This window comes from Equus przewalskii, chromosome 21 (assembly GCF_037783145.1).
Source record: "Equus przewalskii isolate Varuska chromosome 21, EquPr2, whole genome shotgun sequence".
Lineage (NCBI taxonomy): Eukaryota > Metazoa > Chordata > Mammalia > Perissodactyla > Equidae > Equus > Equus przewalskii.
Genome location: NC_091851.1, coordinates 49,445,734 through 49,466,612, shown reverse-complemented (window position 1 = coordinate 49,466,612; position 20,879 = coordinate 49,445,734). Strand labels below are relative to the sequence as shown.

Sequence of the window (20,879 nt, the reverse complement as noted above, 5' to 3'; positions counted from 1 at the left end):
TTAAAGTTCTCAGAAACAGTTTTTCTGCCTCGTTAAGCTGGTCAGCTTTCTTTTTAAGAAAATAAATTTTTTCAAGTTGATGTGTGGCTTTCCCTAGGGCTTTTGTAAGAAGGAGCCACAAACTGGAGGCTTAAAACGATGGAAAGGTCCCCCCCGCAGTTCTGGAGTCCAGGTGTGGACAGGGCCGCTCCCTGGTGCTCTGGGCGAAACCCTTTCCTGCCACTTCGCTCCGGGGGCCCCAGGTGTCCTGGGCCTGCGGTCGCAGTGGTGGCGTCTCTGCCGCCGTCTCCACGTGGCCCCTCGAGCGTCTGTGTCCGTATTCCCCCTTTTTGTAAGAACATCAGTCCTCTTGGGCCAGGACCTCATCTTAACTTGGTTGCATCTGCAAAGATTGTGTTTCAGATTAGGTCCCCTTTTACAGGTCCTGGGGGTTGGGCCTTCAACATGTCTTTTGGGGACACAGGTCACTGCAGAACATTGATCGGCGGTGTCCATCCCCCGACTTTGCTGAGACTGACAGGGAACCTCAGAGTCCCCCTGAGCTGCACACGTGGCGTCGCGCTCTGACTTGTAAGACCCGGAGCACGTGTGCTGCCCTGTCTGGAGTCATGGCTCCTGTGACACTGGCGGCTTGGAGCTGGCGTGTCACCATGTGTGTGGCTGCTCAGCCTCACTGTCCATCTTCACACCCACTGTCCAGGGTCAGGAGTTTGTTGTCTCGTTCTACTTGGCCAGCACTTAATATGGGACATTTTAAAAATATTTCTTGAGTTTAAAATATAAGATTTCAATATTGCAGATTTAATGTGAAAAGGTGTATAGTTTTGTTGACCCTGAGAGTATGCGTTGAGTCTGTTCAGCATCAAGCTGTGGTCCCTGCACTGAGGGCTCCCAGATTTGGAGGGAAGGCAGGACAGCATCAGGCATGGAGGCACCAGGCGCCATGTGTGCTGTTGTGAGGCGGGCACCTGGAGGCTTCCTGGAAGAGGAGGCAGTGTCTGGCACCTGAAAGTGGCTCACCACCACTCTTGTATTCCGTGGCAGAATTTGCCTGTGTGGATGTGAGCTGTTCACACGAGCGTGTTTGTGTTGCCGATGCTTCATGCATGACCTAAAGGAGTTTAGCTGCCCATTAAGATCAAGCGTGTTTTATAGAGACAAAGAGAATTGATTGGTGGTTATCAGGGGAAAGGGGGGGGTGGGGGGAGGACACAAAGGGTGAAGTGGTGCACCTACAACATGCCTAACAATAATGTACAACTGAAATTTCACAAGGTTATAAACTATGATAATCTTAATAAAAAGTTAAAAAAAAAAAGATCAAGCGTGTTTTAAGGATGAAAGGTCCAGAACAGGACTCAGGTCTAGCAGGAAGTGCATAGAGAGGTGACCTCTTCCCCTTTCTCTCCCCTACTCTACAAAACAAAGAAATGCCCCCAGACCAGCTTCCCACCTGCAGAAGCAGAGGACCTGGAAGCCGACAGCTGTCTCGTCCCTCAGGGCACCGGGTATGACGCCTTGGCTCTGACTTTTATCAGAGGCCTTGCTCTCCGCTCCCAGTCCTGCTCTGTCCTTTTCTGCCCCCCGACCCCCGTCTTGTTCCCAGGGCCCTGGGCCACTCTCCCATGTGCCAGAACCTGTTAGGATGTCTGGGACCCCACTGGGTGGCTGCACTCGAGGACTCATGTTTCCCCTTGAAGCGCTGGGCTCTGGGTTCCCCCACTTGGTGGCTGTTGCCAGAACCTTCCTGACGCCTGGCAGAACCCTCTACTGGCCCCTGCGCTTGGCTCATTACAGGGCCTCTTGCTGGCCCTGCCCGGTTTCATCCTCCTGCGTCTTCCCACTGCTCTCTCACCGTGCTCCGAACATCCTGAAACCAGTGGCCTGTTGTCTCGAGGTTCTGTGGCTGACGGGGCTCGGCTGGGTGGTTCTTCTGTCCTTGCGACCTCCGGTGGAGCCACGGTCCTCTGGGGCTGGGCTGGAACGGCCAGGGTGGGGGGCTCAGTGGTCTGGCACCTCGTGCTGTTGGGCTTGCTTGGGACCCTGGGGTGGCCATGCCTTTCTCTCCACGCCATCTCAGGTCTCTGTTCCTGTAGCTGAGTTGCTGGGCACAGATTCATGAAAGTGCAGAGGTGGATGCTGCCCAGCCACCTTAAGGCTCAGGCCTGGTTTGCTCAGTCCCAGGCCAGGATCGGCATGGGAGAGGCCACCCAAGACCCTGACCCCTGGGGTGGTGGCTCACTGGGGGCCTTGTTTGGAGGCCAACGCCACCCTCTGAATGTGGGCTGCTCCCTACTGGGGCCCCTCTCCCGGCTTGACTGGTTTGTACCCAACTCTGGGAAGCTGCCCGCAGCCCCGTCCCTCCCTGAGTGTCTGCACAGCATCTGTATGCTGACCTGGAGTCATGTCTGCTCTGGCTTTGGCCGTCTGAGCGGGGAGCCCTGTCTGGGCAGGTGGGAGGGCCTCCTCAGACTTGGGGCCCGCCCCAGGCTTCTGCACACCGAGGGGCTGACTTGTAACAGATTCTGCTCCCACGGTTAGAATCCTGCTCAGTGGATCATTCCACACGTGACAGCTGTGTGACATGAGACGAGCAGGCAGGGAGGGGCCGCTGCCCAACGGAGTTTGGAAATGGGGGCGCCTGAGGCTGCAGCACACATCGGGCCCTATGTGGTCAGGGTGGGGGATGTGCCCCTGAGAGGAAGTGACAGTTAAGCAGGTAGGGAGGCCAGGTAGGGAGGTGGGAGAGGTGCTCTGGGCCCCGTGGTGGCGAAGGAACCAGGAACCCAGAGAGGCAGCAGCCGGGAAGAGGAAGGGCGAGGGAGCCGAGGGGGAGGGCTGGGCTGGCAGGGCCTCCAGACCTGAGGGCAGCAGGGAGGGGACACAGAGGCGGGCAGGGAAGGGGGCCGGGAAGGGACAGGGGGCCGGGGTGGGTCCCAGGTTTATGTTTTTGCTCTCTCTGGCTTCAGTGTGGGAACAAGGGTGTCAGTTTGTGCTCACCAGAGAAGGTTTGGATCGAACCCTGCCCGTCTTGCCATCTGAAGAGGTCTTCTGTTAACATTTCAGAGTAGTTTTTTCCAGTCAGGAACTCATTTTTAAATTTTAAAATGCAACCATGAACAATAATAATACCATGCATATAAAACTCGATTTATGAAGTGACTTCTCATGTTGGTGTCTTAGCCTAGATTTTTCAGAAGATGGTACACTGTCTGGACGCCTCAGTGTGTGGGGAGTGACGCAGGCGTGCTGAGGTCTGCCCTCGATGGCCTGGTTCCCCTGGGACACGTGGGGTCAGGCAGAGCATGGCTCCTCCCGTGGAACGAGCAGTGTTTCTCCTGGTGTGCCGTCGCTCTGTCGGCCTCTGTGGTGTCCTCGGAAGATAAGCGCGGTGTGCGTGTGTCCTGGGGCTGCTCAGCAGAGGACCGCAGGCCGAGTGTCTGAGGCGACCAGGGTCTGCTCTTTCACAGTCCTGGAGGCCGGAAGTCCGAGGTCCGAGGCTCTGCCCCGGCCTCTCTCTAGCTTCTGGCAGATCCTGGACCCACAGCAGACTCCACCTTCACAGGCCTCTCCTCACGAGAGTGTCTGTGTCCCACTGTTCTCTTCTTATAAGCACGCCAGTCATCAGGTTTGGGCTCACCTTAATGACCTCATCGTAACTAATTACGTCTGCCACGACCCCCTTTCCAAATAAGGTCACTTCCTGAGGTCGTGGGGGTTACGACTTCAACAAATGGATTTTGGGGGTCGCAGTTCAACCCACAACAAAGGGCAATAAATCAGTACAAGTTTGTAGTTGAGTGAGAATATTTTCAGAAAGGTAGGTTTCTGGTTAACCTTATAGAGGTATAATTTACATGCCACACACTGCTGTCATTTAAAGAGTGTCACTCGACGAGCTTGCTCACACTGGTGAGACCACCAGGCAGGACGCTTACCTCCCCCCGGGTGTCCTGAGCCCAGGCGGCCGCGGTCCTGGTTCTGTCCCTGTACCTGTCGAGGCGTCTGCATTTTCCAGCTTCCCAGCAGAGGACGCACACCCTCCCTTAGTCTGGCTTCTTTCATGCAGCATGATTATTTTGAGATCCACTGTGCCTATGGAAGTGATGTTTTGTCGGCACAGGAAGGCGGCAGGAGGCACCTGAGTTGTTCCTGCCCAGCGCGTCCCACCGTGGGGATAACCCTCGTTTGTTGGTCTGTCCACCTGTTGATGCACATTTGGGTTGTTTCCAGGTTCTGACTGTCCTGAATGGGGCTGCTGTGAACGCGTGTAAGTGCGTGTGGACCTGTGTTCACTTCTCTTGGGTCAGCACCTCCCTTTGGAATTGTTGGCTCATATGGTGTCTGTTCAACCTTGAGGAGACTGCCAAGCCGTCTTCCAAAATGGCGGCACCGTGTCGCATCCCCGGCAGCAGAGTGTGAGGGTTCCCGTTGCTCTACATCCTGCTGACGTAGTGTGGTCACTCCCTTCAGTTTTAGCCATTCTGAGGGGCGTCTCCCAGGCAGTTTGTGTCTGCGTTTCCCTGAGGGCTGTGGAGTAGAGCGTCTGCCCCTGTTTGGCCATTTGTACATCTGCTTTGTGGTGTGTCTGTTCAAAATGTGGCCCCTTTAAAGAAGCTCACCAGAACAATCACAAAGAGCAGCTTTGGAACCAGTCACACAGTCTCAGTCGACGATGGACCGTGTAGACGACCACCATCCCCTAGGTTAGTACCCTGGAGCCCAGGAGTGTCGCAGGCAGTGCCATCCAGGTGTGTGTAAGTTCACTCCGTGATGTGCACACAGCGACGACATCACCTGACGACGCCTCTCAGAGCGTGTCTCTGTCGTTAAGGGACACACGACTGCCGCAGAGCTAAACCCAGCTCAGCGTCTTCTGGGTCTCCTCCCTCCGCCTCCGGGAGCCCAGCTGGGCCTGAGGGGAGCCGCTTGGCCACTGAGGCCGGGATCAGAGCGGTTTGGTTCTAGCACAAAGGTATCTTGCTTCTACTTTAAAATGATATTTGTCTGTTAGATTACATTTTCTGGAAAATTTTAAGTAAGTTTAAGTTGAGCCTAAATGAAATACAGAAGTTATGTTGGTGGTAAGAAGGTGGGAGGAGATCTGGTGTGGTGACATAGGTTTGCGTGATGTTTGGCTTGTTCCCAGTCAGCGGTGGGCTTTTCCTGAAGGTGACTCGGTGATGGGCCCTGGGGAGGAGCCGGCCGGCCGCAGGCCCAGGTCCTGGCACAGACCTGGCACTCGTTTGGATGTAAGAGGGGCACACAGTCTCAGTCGCACCCACTTCTTTACAGTTTGATTAGAACAAATCACCTTCCCAGCCCTTTAGGGACGAAGGGAAAAAGAACCCGTGCTCCTGGAATTGGTGCTCTGAGCACACAGGCAGCAGATGGAATTTGCTCACAGCAGCGTCCACGTCTCGTGGCTCCCGTGCATCTTGAGATAGTGATCATCTGGCCTTTACAAGGAAGCATCAGGAGCCAGCTGGAGGAGCTGGAGTCAATGATAAACGTCTGTCTTCGATAGGGTAGCTTCTACTGATGCCTCTGAAGAGAACCCTTCACCTTCGGATGCTGGTAGAAGATTCGGGAACGTGCTCTGTAACTTCCAAGATGAGTCTGGGTGCTGAGGGCTCCACACCATGTAAGTGATGGGTGAGGGAGCTGCCTTTCCCTGCGGCATCTGGACGCCTGCATCATGAGCTGGCAGGACGTGCGCCCGCTGCGCAGAGAGGAGGTGCTGGGAGCCGGTTCCGGCGCTCAGGTCTGTGTGTGGCTTGTTTTACTGGAATGTTGGAGTCGTGTTCTCTCGCTGCCCCTGGGCCCCCACACCGAGCAGAGTTGAGACTTTGTGTCGCATCGGTTGTTGAAGCCAGCGTGGCCCAGCAAGGCTCCCGGGCATCCTGGGGCTTTGGCATCAAATGCACGCATGGTTCTGAAGCTTGCTCTGTGCTGGCCAGGTGCTTAGGGTCTCTGAGCTTCAGTTCCCCTGGCTTGCAGATGGGGACAACCTCTGCCCTTCCTGGAGGCTGTGGGATTGCAAGTGGCCCCAGGAGTGCCAGGCAGGTTGGCTGCCCTGAAGGCACAGGCCCCGGCTGGCACCCTTCATCTAGCAGACGTGTGGGTCGTGTGCATCACTCACCGTGTCCCTGGTTACCCGGAGTGGGGCTCACGAGCTCCCAGCGCTGTTCAGGGCGACTCGACTTTTGGAGTTCGGTCTGGAGTAGGGGTTCAAGTTGTTTTGGTACCAAAGTGGTAACATTTCATAAGTGATTCTGTCTGAAACTGAAGTATCTTGAGGTTAGTGAGCTACAAATAAAATAGATAGTAGAGAACCTACAGGAGAAATAGAAACAGAAGTGGTGTTTGGAAAAAACAGCACAGAGTTGGTGTAGCCTCGAGGTCGTCCTTGTGTCACCCTGTGCCGCCTCGGATACCAGTGTGGCAGCAGGTAGCCTGTTGGCCTCCTCAGTCTCACCCAGCCCTTAGCTCCTCACTGGACGGTGGTTTGGCATCTGTGTCCCTTCATGGACCGCAGGCTCCTCTCTAACAGGGCCCCTTCTTCACAGGGGTGCCACACATGGACCCTTGAATCCATGAAGATGCCCTGAGACCTGCACAGCAGGACCGGTAGCTCAGAGATGACGGTCAGCTTCTCTTCACAGGCGTGTGTCCTGTGAGCAGGTGTGTTCCATGAACAGGCATGTGTCCTATGAGCAGGAGTGTATTCCCTGAGCAGTTTTGTGTCCTATGAGCAGGTGTGTGTTCCCTGTGAGCAGGTGTGTCCCATGAACAGGTGTGTGTCCCCTGGATAGGTGTGTGTCCTGTGAGCATGTATGTGTTCCCAGAACAGGTTGTTCCCTGAGCAGGTGTGTGTCCTGTGAGCAGGTGTGTGTTCCCTGAGCAGGTGTGTGTTCCTGGAACTGGTGTGTCCATTAGATGGTGCACTCCTCCAGGGCAGGGCAGGGGCTTTGCTATCCTTGCCTTCAAAGAAAAACTGTTGTGAGAGGCTTTAGTTTCAAGTCTGCATCTTACTTGTCAAGCTGCTACACGATACGACTGGCCGTGTTGCCAGGAAGCTTCTATTTTTAGAGTTGCAGCTGCCAAAAAGCAACTGGGCACCGGCCATTGGGTGGCCGCTCTTCTGCTGTGGCCATGAGGGCGGGGCCTCCGTGAGCATCTTACTGATGCGGAGAGATTGTCAGCTTTATGTTGGAGCTCACTGCTCTCCTGAAGCTTCCCTGGGCGTGGATAAGTCGTGTGTGTCCTTAAGATTTCCGTACCAGACTCGTCTATTTTCCATTATTTTAGATTCCTTTTCTTTTTAGTGTACAAAAAACCTTATTCCCTAATAAAAATTGTATTGTTTGTTGTACTGAAAAATCCCTCTGAAGTGCATAACTGACTTTTAAGCTGCCCTGGTTGAATAATAATTTATTTCAAAACTTTCCACGAGTTGAACTTATTTTAGAAATGCAAGCCTTGAGAGATGGTTGTTGCTTCTGTAAAATGACATTTTCTTTTCCCTTTCATCCCAATTCTTAAAGGATCTGTTTTACTGGCGAGAAAAGAGACTTACTGTTCATATATTAAATCAGATAATGAGACATACAGCTTCGTGATTTGAACACAGGGTGCAGACGTTTTTGACTCTTCCAGACACGTGCCCAGGAACCGGTTGCCACTTCGTATGGATGCGAGGCATTAAACTGATGCCTTGAGTTTAAATGGTCATTTTCCTTGATTTGAAGTGTTTTGGTCCCTCCCTCAATGCCTGGTCAGTCTGCGTCTAAGGCCAGGCATGAGGAATAAAGCCAGGCCTGGACATTTGTTCTCGTACCCTGCTCCCGCCCGACTCAGACCCTGGGGCAGCATCTGGTTAGAACCCGTCCTCCGGGGTCTGATGCGCTCGAGGTCGAGGGCCATGGTGTCACCCGTGGATATGTGGCCCTCCCTGCAGGATAGGTCTCCTCGGTGGCCCGTCCTCATTGGGGACAGGCTCAGCTGCTGTGGCCGAAAGGCTGAGACATGACAGAGGCAGCGTGTCTACCTCGGGTCTTGAGTTGGGGGCCCTTTTTGGGGGTGGCCTTTGTCCTCGGCTGTGGCCCAGCCGCCTGGCCACAGGGAGTGCTCAGTCCAGATGAGGGACTCGTGCAGCAGCAGGTGGTCACCAGGGCCTCGGCCATCACACCAGGGGCCACCAGCAGGAAGGGTGCGGAGGGGTCAGTGGGATGGTGCCCGGGACCCTGCTGTCTGGTTCACTCTTTCCTGCCTCGTCTGCCTGGCCTGTGGAACGGGAAGCAGAGTAACTGCCTTTTTCACAAGGGCGTTTTGCGATGATTTAGGTGACATTTCAGGACATGTTGTAAAGACCGAAGGAAGGCCCATGTTGTAACAAACGTGGGTAAATGAAGCCGAGTCTGAGGTCACCCTGGTGCGTCCCCCAGAGGCCCCTCGTGGGAAAGGTGCAGACGTCCTTGCGTTTCACAGCCTAGTTTTCTCCTATTAGACACACTTTGGTTTTCAGGGGAGCCCTGCTGCTTAGCAGGAAAGTGGAGCATGTGATAGGGAAGGTCAACCCCAGCCACTTTGTCTTTCCCAGGGCCTGTCATGGGGTGACTATGTCCCCGGAATGCATCTGTTGAAGTCCTGACCCTTGGTGCCTCAGAATTTGACCCAATTTGGGTTTAATTCGTTAAGATGAGGCCTCAGTGGAGTAGGGTGGCCTCTAACCCAGTGTGACCGTGTCCCTGTGAGAAGGGGACACGGGGCACAGACACACTCACAGGGAGGTGTGTGGACTGGAGGCAGAGACGGGGCGAGGCGTCTGCAGGCCACAGAAGGCCATGGCTACCGCCACTGGCAGCAGCGGAGAGAGGTCTCAGGCACCTCCTCCCGCGGAGCCTGCAGGGGGTGTGGCCCCCCACACCTTGGCCTCGGGTTCTGGCCTCCAGACTGCCGGACTCAAGTTCTGCTGTTTGTCCCCTGTCTGTGGCACTTTGTTCTGGTCATCCCAGGAGAGACGGAGGTCGGGAGGCCGCGGGGGGCGCGGTCGAGGAGGATTCAGCCTCCAGACTCTGTGATGTGGCGCTGCTCTCACCGAGGGAGCACCGGGAGTCTCTGTTCTCCTGGGTTCCCGCGCTGGGCGCCTTGCCTGGGAATGAGCTGGTCGCAGGGCTCCCTCCCACGGAGCCCACGGCAGGCGGGCTGACCTCCTCCCTCTGGGCCGTTTGAGCTGGAGTTTTGGGAGTTTGTGGGGCTGGGGCTGCGACTGTCTGCTGCTCTGTGGGTTTTGTTTGTGTAGGAGGTCAGCTTTTTGTTTTTTCTTTTAAGGGTGGGAGATGAGGGGACACTTGGGTCATTTAGCCTAGATTTTCCATTTGGGTAAGAAGGTGACTCCACCCACTGATGGGTGTTTTCCTTGTTTCTGGAATATTTGTTTTTTGTTCTGAGACTTGGATGCTGTGTGAGGATTCTGTTCAGAGCTCTGTGTCCATTTTGACGATGGTAAGCGTTGAACCCGGAAACTTGCTTCAGATTCCAGCGAAGGCACAGCCACTCCCTCTGCGAGCAGTGCTCTGGGCCCCGCTGCTGTCACTTCTGCCCTAGCACAGCAGCCAGGCCTCCCACGGGGCGTGTTCCTCCCCCAGGCGTGCACCCCATGCAGATGTGCACTGTGCACAGGTGTGCTCCCCACTGAGGCATGCATCCCGCGCAGGTGTGCTCCCCACACAGGCATGCACCATGCACAGGCATGCTCCCCGCACAGGCATGCACTGTGCACAGAGTGCTCCCTGCACAGACGTGCACCGTGCACAGGTGTGCTCCCCGCACAGGCATGCACTGTGCACAGAGTGCTCCCTGCACAGACGTGCACCATGCACAGGTGTGCTCCCCACACAGGCGTGCTCCCTGCACAGACATGTGCCATGCACAGGCGTGCTCCCCACACAGGCGTGCACCATGCACAGGTGTGCTCCCCACACAGGCATGTGTTGTGCACAGAGTGCTCCCTGTACAGACGTGCACCGTGCACAGGTGTGCTCCCCACACAGGTGTGTACCATGCACAGGCGTGCTCCCTGCACAGGCGTGCACTCTGCACAGAGTGCTCCCCGCACAGACGTGCACCGTGAATAGGTGTGCTCCCTGCGCAGGTGTGTGTCCTGAGCTGTTGTGCTCCCTGCACAGGCGTGTGCTGTGCACAGAGTGCTCCCTGCACAGATGTGTGCTGTGCACAGGTGTGCTCCCTACATGGTGTGCTCCCTGCACAGAGTGCTCCCTCCACAGACGTGCCCATGCACAGGTGTGCTCCCTGCACAGGCGTGTGTCCCGTGCTAGTGTGCTCCCTGCACAGGTGTGCACCGTGCACAGATTGCTCCCTGCACAGATGTGCACCGTGCACAGGCCTGCGTGCCCACCTTCCTCACATGCAGTCAGTGCCTGACTCCCGCCTAGCGTGTTTGTGTCGACCGTGTGGGTAACTCTTTGGTTTTGCCCCCACAGAGTCTGTAGAAGAGGCGTCCAGCAACCAGACTTCCCGATGAACAACCGAAAGGAAGATATGGAAATCGCATCCCACTACCGGCAGCTGCTCCGTGAGCTCAACGAGCAGAGGCAGCACGGCGTCCTGTGTGACGTCTGCGTCGTCGTCGAGGGCAAGGTCTTCAAGGCACACAAGAACGTCCTCCTGGGCAGCAGCCGCTACTTCAAGACACTCTACTGCCAGGTGCAGAAGACATCTGACCAGGCCACAGTCACGCACCTGGACATCGTCACTGCCCAGGGCTTCAAGGCCATCATCGACTTCATGTACTCCGCCCACCTGGCTCTCACCAGCAGGAATGTCATCGAAGTGATGTCTGCTGCCAGCTTCCTGCAGATGACGGACATCGTGCAGGCATGCCACGACTTCATCAAGGCGGCGCTGGACATCAGCATCAAGCCAGACGCCTCCGATGAGCTCTCGGAGTTTGAGCTCGGCACCCCGTCGGGCAGCAGTACAGACGCGCTGATCTCTGCCGTGATGGCCGGCAGGAGCATCTCCCCGTGGTTGGCGCGGCGCACGAGTCCTGCCAATTCTTCTGGAGACTCGGCCATCGCCAGCTGCCACGAAGGCGGAAGCAGCTACGGGAAAGAGGATCAGGAGCCGAAGGCCGACGGCCCTGACGATGTCTCCTCGCAGTCCCTGTGGCCTGGCGACGTGGGCTACGGGTCTCTGCGTATCAAGGAAGAGCAGATCTCGCCATCTCATTATGGAGGGAGCGAGCTGCCTTCTGCCAGGGACGGTGTGATCCAGAACTCTTTCTCAGAGCAGGCTGGAGGGGACGGTTGGCAGCCCACAGGCCGAAGGAAGAATCGGAAAAACAAAGAGACTGTCCGGCACATCACACAGCAGGCGGAGGACGACAGCCGGGCCGGTTCCCCGGTGCCGTCTTTCCTTCCGACATCGGGGTGGCCGTTCAGCAGCCGAGACTCAAGTAAGCCTTTCATTTGTTACAGGCGGGGCTCAGGCACCGTGGGGCCGTTAGTGGCCCAGGTGCACTGTGTGTTGGTGGCCCCATGGCTGTTCCTCTTGTAGACAAAGTGCTGCATTTCCAGTGGGTCACCTCCTCTCACAGTAGATTGCTGTGAGCTCAGGGAGTTCGACCAACGTGTCCCAAGGGCCCAGGCGTCCCCATCAGTACAGCACCGGCGTCACCGACACACAGAGGGCACTGGGGTAGGGCTGCTCTGAAGTTGGGCGGTACTTGAGTTGCGGGGTCCACAGCTGGAGGAGTGAGGTGGTGCCTGGCAGGAGCCCCCAGCATAAGGATGTGCAAGTGGCAGGCACGGCCTGCTTTCTCTTATGGGGCATGGCTTTCCTAAGCACTGGTGGGGTGACCGGATTGTAAAAGATTTAAATGTTAAAATTTTAGAAAGATGGAAAGTGCGTTAAATGAGGTGATGTGAAGGCGGGAGGGAGGGACCAAATGTTGCGTGCTGACCTTTCCCCAGTCACGCGGCTTCAGCTCTGGGTTCTCTGTCCAGCGGGCGTGTGCTGTGCTGTGGTCATTGCTGTGAACAAAAGATTCATGAGCATGAGTTTTGTCCTCGGTAAAAAATTTCCTCAACCTGGGGCTTGAGGACTTGTAGCCACGAAGCCCCTCACAACGAGGGGTGTTTGCTGTTTGCCATCAAGCGTGGGCTCCCATGTCGGACCCACAGACGTGGTGTTCTGTTCTCACAGCCAGTGGCTGTCATTGCACAATACGGGGGACTCTCCCGACCCCAGTCTGACCCCTGGGAGGCTCAAGCGGGCTCTGAGCTTCGCTCTGTTGAAGCTGCTCCTCCACTCGAGAGGACAGTTTGTGTCTGTCACTCAGACCAGGAAACAGCAAATTCGATGTTTCCTAAATAGCAGACGTGCTTCCCGGCGCCAAGCACGTGGCCATTACGGTGACTCCCAGCCTTTCTGAGTGGCAGATTGGGAACAAGCTTGTCACCCCTGCACCCCTGCACGTGCGCTGGAGACCTGGGGGCTGCGTTTGGGGTAAGGAAGGGTGGAGGAACAGGGGTTGGTCCAGAGCAGAATGGAGGCTTCCTGGCAACTGCCCGCTGTGGGGAGGCCCCTCCAGCACAGAGGTGGGAAGTCACTGGACTGTGTGAACGGACAGAGGTGGACAGAAGGCTGCAAACCAGGGAGTGGGGGCAGTAAGCTCTGAGAAAGGCCGCAAACACTGAGCACCCTGTGCTGGGGGGAGGCCGCCCGCTCCCCCTGCCCAGAGGGCTCCATTGGGCCCCGGGTGAGCCGGCTCCTGTTCTCCTCAGTGGCGAGAGTGCCCCCCTTGGGGCGCTCAATACACTACAGCTTTTATCATTGTGGTAAAGTGTACATAACATAAACTTCACGCTTTTAACCATTTGTAAGTGTACGATTCATTGGCGTTAAGTACATTCACACTGTTATGCACCCATCACCACTATTTCCAGAGTTTTCTCATCTTCCCAAGCTGAAAGTCTGTATCCATTAAGCAGTGCCTCCCCAGGATATGCTGTAGCCTTTATTATTCATTCACATTCTCATTGTTACTTTGTGTTCCCAGCCCTGAGCACAGGGCCAGACCCCTGGATGTTCAGTACAAGTTGGTTTACCCAGGCTTTCTCAGCCTCGGCATGATGACTCTCTGCCGTGGGGCCGTCCTGGGCGCTGCAGAATGCTAGCAGCATCTCTGGCCTCTACCCACCAGACGCCAGTAGCTACCCACCCCCTGGTTGACAACCAAAAATGTCTCCAGACGTTGCAAATGTCCCCAGCGGGCAGCCCCCCAGAACCCTTGGAGTTTAACTGAACTTAAGTCAGAAGAAGGTTACGTTTCTGAGCAGATAGAAGAACTGTCCATCTCCCTACTGGCTGTTGGGAAGGAGAGGTGCTCAGGCGTTGGTGAGTGACCGTGGTCTCTCCGTCTGCTCCCAGCTTGGTTCGTAATCTTTCGCTGGCTCTGACTAGAACCTGAAAAGCAGCAGTCCACGATGAATGACTTAAGGACGGATGCTTCGTGCGGAAGCTTCTGAGGGGGCTGGTGGAGTGGTACCTTCACCTCCTGTCCCGGGACACCTGCTTGTGTGTCATGAGTCGCCAATAGGCTGTGATGCTGGAGGCCTTTAGATATGAGAGTTTTTCAACAGTTAAGAAATGGTACGCTCCTTAAGCCCGTGGGTTTGATGTTTTAAATGCAGTTGTCGAGCAGAAGGTGTTTTTGGAATCCAACAAGTGATTTCGGCTGTGTACTTTTGTTAATGTCTTAAATCCCTTGGTTACCACGGCAACTGTGAGCCACTTCTGGTGGATGATTCTGAGTTGCTAAGGCAAGGACATGAGGTTGTGGGCTCGCGTGGGAGGGTTTCTGCCGCCTTCTGGTGACCATCGAGTCCTCCGCCCTGGCCCTGGGGCCGGGATTTGGAGGCGTAAATTCTGATCCCCAGTGGGGGTCAGTGTGTTTTCATTGAAGATTTATTATACCTTACAGGCGAGTATTTTTTACTTCTCATTCCACTTAAAGAGAAAAGGCTCCTTTCCAAAGAAACGTGGATGCTTGGATGTCCAGCCCTGCGGCCAGGGCTGCCCGCCCTGTGCCCTCTGTGTGTCCCCTCCTTGGCTTGTGGTGACTCTGGGGCCTGTTAGCATTTAAGAGTGATTTTCCAAGGAAAAAGCATTGTAACCCGGCAGCTTCTAAGAAAACATCCCCTGAAACTTGCTTATGAGTTATGGTAGCTCATTTGTGTGACTGCTTGTGGGAAACGGCATAAAATGTGCTGGTTTGTTGTGGGTTACAGCTGGGTTGTGGATGCAGGCAGGCCTTGTGGTCAGGCTCGCATTGTCACCCCTCACCTTCCCTGGGCTCCGGCCTCATCCCTTGTCTGCCGTCCCAAGGGTGGCTGTGAGCCCTCAATGAGGCGGAGTTGTAGCCACTAGTTCAGTGAGAATGAAACACGTGGGTTTGTAAGGTACGTGTTTGTACGGGGCCTTTAGCTAAGCTTGGACCTTGCTGTACTGGGCGTCTTGAGTGCATTGGAACCACAGAGCTGCCTCGGGTGGGCGAGGTGTCTCTGTAGTCACCTGGCTCCTGCCCTCACAGCCTCCTTCCTGCTGGGGGAGGGGAGCAGGTGGCACAGCTCTCAGGCTGGGGGACTCTCCTTGTGGCCCCAGGACGGGCCCAGCCTGCCTTTGCCGAGTTCACAAGTTCTCTTCCCAGCTCCTTGGAGCTCATCGCTGGGGCTGAAGCAGGAGCTGGCATGTGGCAGGTCCGAGACTGGGGCCCCCCTCCCCTCATGAGGGTGAGAAGGGGAACAGGCCCCGGGCTTTCTTAGCCTGGCCACGGGCACTGTGTCCTGAGCCACAGGGCGCAGAGGACTCGCTTCAGGAAGCAGTGAACCTGTGAGTGTGTCTGAGTCCACTTGCACGTTGGTTCCACAAACTGACCAGAGCTGTGAGGAGTGGCCGGAGCGCCCAGTGCCCAGGCTGACCCTCCTGGCACCTGGGGAGACTCGCAGGTGCGCCATCCACTTCGGGAAGAGGCTGCCTTTCCGCCTCTGTTGTTTCAACAGATTTGGTCATCTCTGTTAAAGAAAATCAGCTTGCTTAGTGTGATCTTTGTATTTTAGGGGTAGAAGGGTCTGAACAAAAGGTGACACTGTGTCCTCCTGTCAGTCTTGCGGGGCTGGGACTGGCTCTGCCTCCGACACCACGACCGAGGGGCCATTCCGAGACCTGGGGGCTCCACCCCCCCATCCCCTTCTCTGCTGCTCAGTGCTCTCAGAGGTTTGAGAGCTCGACTGCACCCCCAGATGTTGTCCTTCAGGCATGAGCAGAGTTACCTGGGATCGGTCCCGAGGGACCTCGCTGTCATCTGCCCAGGCCGCAGCTGGTGCCCCAGCAGAGACAGCGGCCCTCTCCAATGGAAGGTTTGGTCGGGAATGTGGAGAACGGGCCATGGCGGGGGACTTGCTGCCAGGATGGGAGGCAGCAAGGTGTGTCCTCATGCTGTTCCAGGAGAGCCCGAAGCACTGGTGACACAGAACAGGCAGAAGAAGAGCAGAAGCCACGCGGGTGGGATCTGGTGGGTGGAGAGGGAGCAGACGGGCCGACCGCCAGGGGCCAGGGCAGGCGCCCGTCTCCGGGGGGCTCCTCCCCTCTGAGCTTCGCCGTTTGCACTTCTGGTGGCTCTCCCGTGACCCGAGGCTGCTCTTTGGAACCACTGTCCTGAATGGAAGAGCCTCGTCACCTCGGATTTGCAGAGCCAGCTGGGCGGCATCTTTTCCTGCTCAAATGGAAGTGTCTTCCTTTGGCAACTGGCTTTTCTAGGAGTTGAGTTCACAAAGGATGAGCACTTGAAGCGCTGTCATGGACGTCCTTCTTGGCCTCTCCCTTTCTCCAGGTGTGGAAACTGAGGCTGGGTGCTGCTCAGTGGCTTGTGTGTCACCCAGGGGGGCGCCCAGCAGAGCTGGGGCGATGCCCCCATCATGCCACGCCCTGAGGAAGAACTCGAGAGCCTTCTGGGTTGAGGAAGGACCAGGCAGGCCCAGTCGTGAGGCTGTGCTGTTGGAGCAGGAGGACGTGCTTCTGGAAGGCCCGCGAGCCGAGCGGCTCTCCAGGCTTGGGCGACGCAGAGAGCACGGCAGACGCCCTCCTTCAAGCATCGCCGAGGCTCGGCTTGGCATTTCCCTGACACGGTAGGATAGGGCCGGCAGTGGGACGCAGGGTGAGTTGGTCTGATCGCTCTGCTGCTGAGCAGCACTTGGTGGTAGTTTTTTGATACTCGTTTTTCCCAGGATGCATTTTTGCAGGAGGTGTGACTGCCTGGTCCTGCTCTGAGATCACATAGGGTCTGGAGGCTGCACCCTAGGAGTGTATTGGAGATAAAGTTTGTGCTGCTCTCCATCGGAAGTGTAGCCTTTGCTGCTTCGTGGTAGGTCCACAGACGTGCCACTGTCCCGCTGGATCCTGTTTTGATCTGAACTTGTAGACCGTGACAGTGGCGCCCCGGAGTGAGTGAGGGTGCCGACGGGGGTACCAGAGCCCCAGCTGCTTGGGTCTGTGCGCCACAGCAAGGAGCGTTCAGCCCGCGGGCGGGAGGGGCTGGGAGGCTCAGAGTGAGGGAGAGATGGATGGAAACCTAAAAGCACAGCTTGTAAACTTAGATTTAAATGGAGATTTTAAAGGAATAGTGTAAGTTTTAAGTGTTAATTTGAAAACTTTCACGCCACTGCTTTTTAAAGCTTTTTAAGAACCGAGGTATAACATACACACCAGCAAAGTGCAAAATCCCAGCTGTTCTGCTGGCCGAGCTGCTCGCGGCCGTCCAGGACCACCTCCCCCAGAAGGGCTGTCCCGACTGGGGCCTTTGTGTTCTGGTGTCTCTGCCGGCCCGTGGCAGGACAAAGCTCCCGTCCTGCTCCTTCCCACGCAGGCGGGTCCTGCTGTGTGAACACAACTTGGGGTGTTCGGGGCTGTTTCCATCAGTGCGGCTGGAGCCCTCAGCGCGTGCCGCTCGGTGCTTGTGTGTGTTGTTGCTGTCTGCCCAGGGGGCTTCCAGGGGTGTATTGGTTTCCCACTGCTGCTGTAAGAAATGACCAGAGACTTAGTGGCTTAAAGCAGCACAAACTTACTGTCTTACTGTCTCACAGTTCTCAGCAGTCCAAAATGGGTCAGCGGGCTGCTTCCTTCTGGCAGCTCCAGAGGAAAATCTGTTTCCTGGCCTCTTGCAGCTTCTAGAGGCACCCCATTCCTAGGCTCGTGGCCCCACAGCGCTCTAGCGTCTGCTTCCATCGTCCCATCCCCTCTGACTCTGGCACCCTGCCTCCCTCTTCCACTTGGAAGGGCCCCTGTGTTGACAGTGACCCACCCAGAGAATCCAGGGTCATCTCCCATCTCAAGGTCCTTGACTGAATCACACCTGCACAGTCCCTTTTGCCGTGTGAGGTGTGTATCCTCAGGCTCTGGAGGTTGGGATCTGCACGTCTAGGGCCTCCTATCGGCTGCCCCCCAGGGGGTGTGCATAATAATGAGGGTTTTTGGTGAAGACTGCTCTGCCTTTTTTCCATTTTTTGAGGTATAATATACCTACAATAAAGTGCACAGATTTCAAGTGTACAGTTTGAATAATGTTTTGTTTCCCTCCCCAGCACTTTATTGGGAAAATAGTCACACTTAGAGAAACGTCGAAAAAGCAGAAGTGCCTCCTGCCTGATTCTCCCCTTGGGCACGTTTTGCCGCATTTGCTTTATTAACTGTTTATCCATCTGATCATCCCAAACCCACCGTGGGTTTCAGGGCCTTTCGGGGTAAGAGGAAGACAACGGTGCCCTTCGTCCCTGGACGCTCCGTGCCAGATGCTAACGTTCCGTTCCTTAGGGTTCAGTCTGTGTTTACATTTTTAAGGTGATTTTCACACCATGAAATGCAGTAATGCCCAGCGCACCTTTCGATAAGGTTTTGATAAATGCAGGCGCCCAAACCCCTACAGGGGACAGGACGTTCCCTCTGGCATCCCGTGTGCCTCTGGCCATTCGGGATCCCCCCCACCCTGAACGACTGACCTTCTCCCACCCGAGGTTGACTTTGCCTGTTTAGCGCTTCATGTGAACGAAGCCGCACAACGGGCGCCCTTCGCAGGATGCTGCTTTCACCGTCTTGCTGTGGCTCAGCCTTTTCTGGTTGGGCGGAGTCTCTCATTGCCCGAATACACGGCTGTTTGTTTATCCCGGCTCTTGTCAGTTGACATCTGGGCTCTTGCCAGCCTTTTCCATCATGAATAAAGCTTCTGTGACCATTTTTGGCAAGCCTCTTGTATGGACGTATGTTTTCATTTCTCTTGAGTAAATACTCAGGAGTGGGGCATCTGGGTCATTGAGAAGGGGTGACTTTAGTTTTATAAGAAACTGCCAGACTTTCCCCTGAGAGGTCGTGCCCCCTGCCCCACAACCTCCACAGCGTTGCTCTTGTCCATCGTTCTAATTTTAGCCGCTCTTGTGGGTGGGTTTGATGAATTTTGACAAATGTGTGCACCTCTGTCATCAGGACAGAGGACACTTCCATCACCCAGGTCGTTCCCTCCTGCCCCTTCCCATCAGCCCCACAACCACCTGGGACCCGGAGACCGCCCCTCGATGCCTGTCACCAGAGTGTCCAGCTTGGACACTGTGAGCGCAGAGCACCGTATGTGTGTGCCCATGTCTGGCTTCTTTTATTAACCTTTTCTTTTTTTTTTTAATTTTGAGATGATTGTAGATTAACAGTCAATTGTAAGAAATAACATGGAGAGCTCCTGTGTGTGCCCTTTGTGAACTTTTCCCCATGGTAACATCTTGGAAATTACAGTCACTGTCATGACCAGGACACTGACCTTGACACCCCCACCCCACCCCGACTCAGCCGCATCTGAAAGGTCCCGCCACCTGAGGGGCCCTGGGTTGCTCCCCTCTCCAGTCTTTGCAGCCCCCAGCCTGCCTCCAGGCCTATGACTTCAGCATACTTTGAGCTTTGTTTGTTTGCCATGTGCATCAATAAATCATTCACTTATGGGGCTGGCCCCGTGGCTGAGTGGTTAGGTTCGTGTGCTCCACTTCAGTGGCCCGGGATTCGCCAGTTCGGATCCTGGGCGTGGGCATGGTACCGCTCATCAAGCTGTGCTGTGGTGGTGTCCCACAAAGAAGAAATGGAATGACTTGCAACTAGGTTATACACCTATGTACTGGGGCTTTGTGGGGAGAAAAAAAAAAGAGGAAGATTGGCAACAGATGTTAGCTCAGAGCCAATCTTCCTCCAAAAAAATAAAATAAATAAAATAAATGATTCACTCATTGCCAAATAGGATTCTGTTCTCTGGCTTTAACACAATTTGTTTATTCATTCACCTGTTGATGGACATTTGGGTTACTTGGGCGATTTTTGGCTATTATGAGTAAAGCTGCTGTGAACATCCCAGGACATGTCTCTGTGTGGATGTTTCCTCTCCTCTCAGGGAAAGGCCTGGGAGAGGCAGTGCGGGCGCTGGATGTGCGTCTCCGTGTAGGGACCTGCAGCCTTGGTGCTGTGTGATTGCTCGCCGCGCCAGCACGTGGCACCTTCGTTTGCACCACGTCGTCACTGACAGCTGACGTTCGTTTTGAAGCTTCTCACCATTCTGGAGGGTGTGCAGTGCCATCTCTTATGGTTTTTAATTTGTGTTTCTTTGGTGGCCATTAGCTTCTTTCCGCGGGTTTAGTAGCCGTGTGCTGTCTTGCTCTGTGAGGGGCCTTGCAGGCTGTTTATGTCGTTAGATGGAAACGCCAACCTCGCTGGTGCGCGGGGTGCGTGCTGGGGCTCCGGTTGGTGATGGCCAGCGCGGCCTTGCCGTCAGCTCTCCTCCTTGGGGGGCATGTCTTCAAGTCTCTGCCCACTTTTCCTTGTGAGCTGAGAGTTCTCTGGCCATCCCGGTTCCACGTCCTCATCAGGTGCGTGTTTTGCAAACATTTCCTCAGGCTTTGGCTCGCTTTTCCATCTAACAGTGTCTTTTGAGGAGAATACATTTAAAATTTTGTTGAAGTCCAATTTGCGAACTTTTTTCTTTTATGGTTCATGCTTTTTGGGTCTTAACTAAAAAATCTTTGCCTACAGTTGCAAAGATTGCTCCTGTTTTTTCCTGGAAGTTTTATAGATTTAGGTGTAACAGTACGTCTGTGTTTCAGGTTGGTTTTTGCGTGTGGCCTGGGGTCAGGCTTCAGGCTCACATTTTGCATATGGACGTCCAGTTATTCCATTTTCCAAAATACCTGTCTTTTATATTTTTTAATTAAAGGGGATTTCTTATATAATGTTAAACTTATCAATAGTTATAGAAAATGAGGAAACTTGGTTTTAACTTGGATAGAGAAGCACGACATGTAGGAAATGGAGAGTACATTTTAAACACAAATTAAGAGGGTGAATTTTAGAGAAATCACTTCTATTTCTGTGAACTTCACATTTTTTGAACTTTGTTTTCACCGTTTGTGAGATCTGGTGAAAGTGGACGTACAACCGCTTTTCAGGATCGGGATCCAGGTCTGGTTTGAGCTGTAGCCGCCACGGGGTGGAGTCTGTGGTGACCGCTGCTCAGCCTTGCTGGTTTTCCACTTTCCACTGGTCCAGAAGTTCCGGAAGTTTCTGTTGTGTTGTTGCGTGCACATCGGTGAACATGGGGTGCCTGTTCCTGGACGAGAGACGTCAGGCAGGGCTGTGACATCTGTAGAAACGCTCTCAAGGGTGTTTTTAAGAATTAGTGGAGATCTGGGGGAATCTGAGGCACTGCATGCTTGCTTTCGACCAGGCCGAGTCGTGAGCCCGGCTCCCCTTCCCTCTTGGCCCTTCTCCCCCAGGCC

At 55.0% G+C, this 20,879-nt stretch overlaps 1 protein-coding gene across 3 annotated transcripts in view; it reads left to right on the top strand.

Moving 5' to 3' along the window:
• Nucleotides 1-20,879, top strand: part of ZBTB46 (zinc finger and BTB domain containing 46) — a 71,143-nt gene that overhangs the window by 14,185 nt on the left and 36,079 nt on the right. For 2 of the 3 annotated variants that reach the window (XM_070588680.1, XM_070588678.1), the window contains exon 2: nt 10,506-11,479. In XM_070588680.1, the coding sequence (XP_070444781.1) occupies nt 10,543-11,479 (937 nt within the window). In that variant the 5' untranslated portion in view covers nt 10,506-10,542. Of the gene's footprint in view, nt 1-9,392; nt 9,508-10,505; nt 11,480-20,879 lie in introns of those variants that run through there. The other variant, XM_070588679.1, reaches the window with a different exon arrangement.